General features: G+C 32.2%; 1 protein-coding gene across 1 annotated transcript; it reads right to left on the bottom strand.

Annotated features, from left to right (window-relative positions):
- Positions 1-200: 200 nt before the first annotated feature.
- On the bottom strand, positions 201-5,969 carry LOC125666776 (uncharacterized). The gene is made up of 5 exons (XM_048900061.2): positions 5,916-5,969; positions 4,222-4,329; positions 1,803-1,838; positions 1,078-1,107; positions 201-526 (listed from the first exon to the last, which is right to left on the bottom strand). Exons 2-5 carry the CDS (start codon positions 4,295-4,297, stop codon positions 354-356), a joined length of 315 nt encoding a protein of 104 aa, XP_048756018.2. The 5' UTR covers positions 4,298-4,329; positions 5,916-5,969; the 3' UTR covers positions 201-353.
- Between the last annotated feature and the right edge of the window lie 609 nt (positions 5,970-6,578).

The following is a 6,578-nucleotide window of genomic DNA, read 5'->3' as shown; positions in this document are numbered from 1 at the left end:
ACATGATTCTTTAACTCAGAAATTTCTTTTTTAAATATTTTCTGACACGAACATTAACACCAGTTAAACCAGATTGGTGAAAGATGCCCACAATTCACTCTTCCTCTCTAAACTATGATTATACATATGTATTAACATACGGTCTGATCAAAAAGGCCTCTGTGATCACCCAAATACGACAAAAGAAAGTTGAAAATAAATATTACTTAAACATAATTTAATTCAAATGATTTCAAAATTGAATGTAATATAAATAATTGAAAAGTACAATGAACATGATTATTGTATAGTGTCCTCAAGTGTCACTGCTCACATTTTGGTTTGTTAAAAAATTCTCTGTGTTTCACATTTTCCTAATTGAATGCTCCCATTAAGAACGGCCACATCATTCCATCAGGCATGTCAACCACTTGATCCATCATATACCAGTTCATGGGGTTGCGGAAAAATCGACGGTTTTGTCTGCCTGTCCCCATCCCGCCAAACATTTGATTCCCAGGCGCAACGGGACTAGTAGCACCCATTCCTTTAGAATGTAAATTTACACAATTTACATGGTATGGTTTGTGTAATTCAAATACAATTAGTTTTGTACTGAAGGACAATAATATCGTCATAATTAATCGATGACAGTTAAGACTGAAAACAAAGGCTTCCCCTTTTATGATTTCAAAATTTCTTATATCGGAAATGTCAAAAGAGTCTCACGTTTTGTGTTGTGTTCATGTAAGGGATCTTGGTTTTATAATGTGCTCCAGTCGATGTACTGGTTTGTCTGATTTTTATTACGTTTGTTAAGTCAAATGTCTCCCTGTTTTCATAGCTTTCCCGCAAAAATACATTGGTGGTCAGATATACGTTAAGCAAATGATACATGTGGTAGATTGGTTTCGTTTGAAATGATAATAGCACTGTAAACATTCAAACCACAATGAAATTCTTTATATCATAAAATACCGGAAATAATCTTATCACATGGGATCTTTGCTGCTATCATTTGACAATTAATTAAAACATGGATTTATTGCCTTTATAATTAATTAATTAATTAATTAAAACATGGACTAATTGTCTTACCTTTTGGCGCTATGGCGTTTTGTGACATTCCTTTAAAGAAAAGAAAGAAATGCTTTATAAATAATTTACTTATGTCAAATATGAATTTATAGAGACAGTGATGTGAAAAACAAACGAGTAGTAAAAGATGCGATATGAAATAATTAAGGAAATTAAAACATGAAAAAGTAATTAAATTGTTCAACAACAAGATTGTCTAATTAGTCGTGATTATGAGACGTGCCGATGTTTTCCCAACAATTAATATTTTTGGCCTGTAAATAAATTGAGAAACATTCCGGGACGTCGATTTGCATTCGCATTCCTTTGAAATGTTTTGTAGGCAAAAGGACAAATTACATATCTGACAGACAGAAGCGGACAGTATAAGAAGAAACTTATACTGCATCGCTAGAAAGCTAGCTTTTTTTTTTTTTAGTAATGTGGTATAGTCTCTATCTTGATCATGCAAGTTAAGCAGCACTTGGCTGGGTGACCCCTTCACGTTACGATTTGATCAACGGTACAAAATGTGGTTTCACTATTATTTTCAGGACATTTTTCTTATTTCTATACGGAAATCTAATGGTCAACAATATTTCTATTGCCACACACACAAAAAAGGACTCGCTGTCCATGAATATTGGAGCAACGATATTGTGGTCTCTCTCTCTCTCTCTCTCTCTCTCTCTCTCTCTCTCTCAATAACAACACGCATTGAACAATTCAACATACTATTCTCTTACCTGGCTGGCTGGGCTGGTCAAATAATCGTTTCATTGCTGAGGAAAAAAATAAACAAATTGAAAATTCATATTAAGCATACATGTAGCTACATGTATTCTTGTATGACTAATCTCTCTCTCTCTCTCTCTCTCTCTCTCTCTCTCTCTCTCTTGAATATTTTCCCTTTATTTAGCTATGTGAAATTAAATGGAAATTTGGCTATCTGAATGTAAATGTAACACAGTCTGGCTAAAAAGAAAAACACTGATAGGTAAAATAGAAGATGGTGGTATTGGAGTAATAGATATACTTACTAAATTCCACGCATTGAAAGCTGCCTGGATACCGCGACTTATAAAAAATGACGGTCATAACTTTATACGTTCACACCTTGATAAACTATTAAGAGCTTATAATGTAAATCTAGAATATATATTGAAAATGAATTGTACTGATTTAAAGAACTTTGATATATTTACCAAACTTCCACAATTTTATAAAGAGGTGTTTATTTACTTTAATCAATGTAAAAAAATTCCTAATGTGCAAAATATGAACAATAACGAAATATTACAAGAACCAATTTGGAACAATAAGCATTTTTTGTTTAATGGCAAGACTATATATTTTAAAAATTGGATAAAAAATATTAAATATGTAAAAGATTTGTTCAATGATAGCGGTTTTAAGACCATTGATGAAATAAGCAAAGAAATTTGCAAAAAAGCAAATGTACTTTGTGAATATAAAATAGTCAAATCAGCTTTTAAATACATAAGAGAGAAAATTCATGGATACGAATCAAAATTTATAAACATAAAAGATAAAAGATATTTCAATTTTACTAATAAATATTGTACGGTTGAAAAACAAAAATGTAAATTTTTCTATGAAATACTTTTGAGTAAATTGTTTATATCACCTAAGCACCATAATTTATATCACAAAGAATATAATGTCAGTAAAGAAATGTGGAAACACATTTATCAACAAAAAATCAAGTTAGCTTTAGATAGAAATATTGCTGAATTTAATTATAAACTGATGCATAATTTGCTTTCCTGTAAAAAATACATGTTTAAATGGAAAAAAGAATCTTCTGACAAATGTTCTCTGTGTCTAGAAACAGAAGATATGAGACATCTTATATATGAGTGTAAAAATGTTTCATTGGTTTGGAATATGGTGTCTTTGGCGTGCAAAGTCAATATTCAATGGAAAAGTATTGTTATTGGTTTTTATTTTGAATGTAATCAAAGCACACGCCTGCTTAATAACTTTATTTCCTTCATTGCTTTGAAGATATACAAATATAAAATGTTTTGTAGACTAAGTAATCTTGAAGAAACTGAATATAGCATATCAAATCATGTCAAGAAGTGTACAGTTTTGTGGTGTAAAGTTATAAAGTATAGTAATTATGCATTGAAAACAAATGCTATTGAACATTTCATAAAACTGTTGTAATTTGTATCTATATTTTTTTCTGCAATGTATTGCATTGTACCTGTGCTATTGTACTACTGATGGTATTAATATGAGTAATAAACTATGAAATCATAAAAAAAAAAACAACAAAAACAAAAAACACAGTCTGGCTATGTGGGTATCTGAGTGTAAATAAAACGCTGTCTGGCTATGTGGGTATCTAAGTGTAAATGTAACACTGTCTGGCTATGTGGGTATCTGAGTGTAAATGTAACACTGTCTGGCTATGTGGGTATCTGAGTGTAAATGTAACACTGCCTCACTATGTGGGTATCTGAGTGTAAATATAACACTGCCTCACTATGTGGGTATCTGAGTGTAAATGTAACACTCTCTGGCTATGTGGGTATCTGAGTGTAAATGTAACACTTTCTGGCTATGTGGCTATCTGAGTGTAAATGTAACACTGTCTCACTATGTGGGTATCTGAGTGTAAATGTAACACTTTCTGGCTATGTGGCTATCTGAGTGTAAATGTAACACTGTCTCACTATGTCGGTATCTGAGTGTAAATGTAACACTTTCTGGCTATGTGGCTATCTGAGTGTAAATGTAACACTTTCTGGCTATGTGGCTATCTGAGTGTAAATGTAACACTGTCTGGCTATGTGGCTATCTGAGTGTAAATGTAACACTGTCTCGCTATGTGGCTATCTGAGTGTAAATGTAACACTGTCTGGCTATGTGGCTATCTGAGTTGTACATGCAAAACTGATCTATCACATCCAATGCACTCAAGATCAATGCAATGAATTGTAAAGAAAACCTCGATATCACATGCATAAACATTAATGGCAAATTTGAATCATTGCATACCCTGTACTGATTAATACAAATGAGCATTAATTTAATACATATGAATACTTGTTACATCCTTCGTTATAGAACATATTCTCTTTTTTTTTGTTGCTCAGACGTAAAGAAATGTAATTTAAGGCACGTGTATTTTACCCATAGCTCTAAAAAGTCCCTCTTGTGCTACCACCATTCCGACACAGCATAACGTCAGAAGAAGGATGCTATTCATCGTAGCGTATGTCCTGCTATTAGTATCGAAATCTGTAAAATGAGTGGGAGAGACATGTTTTATTTTGGTTCACTGACTACACACATGCACTGTGCACCGTCGTTAACACTCCATTGATAGTGGTCAAGGCGCTTGACTGGGAATTACTGTAAACATATTATATTTGGTTCTGTATTCTATTTGGCGCTTTTTGCAGAAGGCCGCTACTGTAAAATCAAACATATCGCACTTAAACAGCTGTTAAATAAATCTACGATAACTTGTTGAAAGGTCAATTTCCATCAATTATCGTACACGCTAAAAGCAATACTTTTACAGTTTTACAGTATACTTATCCATCCCTTCAATCGTCGCCTGACTCATGGATTCATATGTACTATACATTATCAAAATGCTGAGGACCCCCCCCCCCCTTCCCACGTCAAATTCTTAAGAAACAAAAAAAAAAAAAAAAAAAAAAAAAACCTAAAAAATAAAATAAAATAAATAAATCATATATAAAAAAAAATCGCGAACAAAAATTTCTACACATTGTGTATATCATATGACTGCTGGTATCAAATCATAGGTGCAGAGATTTGTTTCGTTTTTTTCTATTTTTGTTTTTTAAATATCTAATCATTTGAACGATGCAGAACTTTGGTATGCAAAGATCGATTATAATTCATCATTGTTATGGTCCTGAAAATCAGCGATATTCGGTAAAATGCACGTGTAGCCGTATTTGATGGAACCGCGATGTACATATACATGTATATGTTATTTGGCTACAAAATCCAGGTTTTTGGAAACCGATTTTTTTTCCAAAGTACATGTAATATATATTCATTGCTTTGACATTCAAACTTCGATACAATTGTGACGTCACAATTATATGGAGCGTCAGAGCAGCTTATAGGGGTGGGGGTACACTGGGGCGTGAACGAAAAATTGGGTTGCTTTTCTTAGGACAATAAATATTGAAACTTTTATTACTCTACTACTTGTGTAGATCTTTCTACACTTATTAATTCTCTGGATTATCAACAAGATGACAAATAATTTGTAAGACAACCCTCAAGACCACCAAAAATTGATCAAAAAAAAAAAACAAGCAAAAAAACAAAAAACCAACCAAAAACCGTGGTGTTACAGTATTTGAATTCGTATATATTGTCAAGATATTAAAGACAAAAGGATTGGACACAAGTTCTAAAAACTTAGAACGACCTCTCCTAATACATATGATTTTATGATATTACACTATATACATATACTTGTATTTGGTCCGTAAAGCAGTATACGTTTTCAAGAAAATATGAATATCGATTTTTAACCAATATTTGAAAGCTACACTGCCTTACAAAATATGCATTAATAACAACAATTAAAGTTGGTTCAGATTTTGAATTAAATTAATTTCAAATTTGTACAACGATTTGGAAAATGATACTGAAAATTTTCACCTGAGAAAAATTTGAATTCACATGAATTTTTTTCTTATTTCTATATGAAATAAGTTGTAACATAAAAGAATATTTCAAAACATATATTTAGTGTATATTGATATTCATATACTTTAAAGGAAAAATTAAACATTATTTGGTATGATAGACAGAAAACGTATAGGCAACCTCACCTTTCTGGAAAAGCTTCGTAATTAACTACACCTCTGATATTGAGATGAGCTTTTTATATAAAATCTTAGGTTAGCACGTTTTTTGTGTATCTCAGAGAGCATGCCAAAAGAGGCGGGGGAATTCTTTCCGCTAGGGAAGGTTACAGAGGGTTAAAGGGTTCTTAAGCATGACCAGATTAATGCGCGGCCGAGATCTTCTCCGATTATCACCTGGCAATGCATCAGTACCCGGAGGCAACGAAATGAAAGTTGAATCCACAAAATGTAATTTTTCATTATATATCTGAAGCTTTTATTTTAAGCCCCTACAGCCCAAGTGTGTACGTGTTAACTTATCATGTCCTATACAGATATTATGTTCATTCTGCCGAGGCGTAATTTGAACTATCATTGAAAACGACGTGGCTGAAACGTAACGTGATAATACAATATCATGAAAATCCACATATTTTGAATGACTCGGACATTGCATGGGTCAACATGATTTACTTACTTGTTTATTGTGAGGAAATATTTACCTGCGGTGACGTCAAAATCTCTGCACTGAAACTGCGAAGGTTCAGATTAGTAGATAACTAGAGCAAACAAAAAATATGTAAAAAAAAAAAAAAAAAAAAAAAAAATTAAAAAAAAAATTAAAAAAAATTTTTGAAACATGGGTGA

The sequence above is a fragment of the Ostrea edulis genome, chromosome 10 (assembly GCF_947568905.1).
Source record: "Ostrea edulis chromosome 10, xbOstEdul1.1, whole genome shotgun sequence".
NCBI lineage: Eukaryota > Metazoa > Mollusca > Bivalvia > Ostreida > Ostreidae > Ostrea > Ostrea edulis.
The sequence above is the reverse complement of the archived record's forward strand: the minus strand, read 5'-3'. Positions and strand labels throughout refer to the sequence as shown.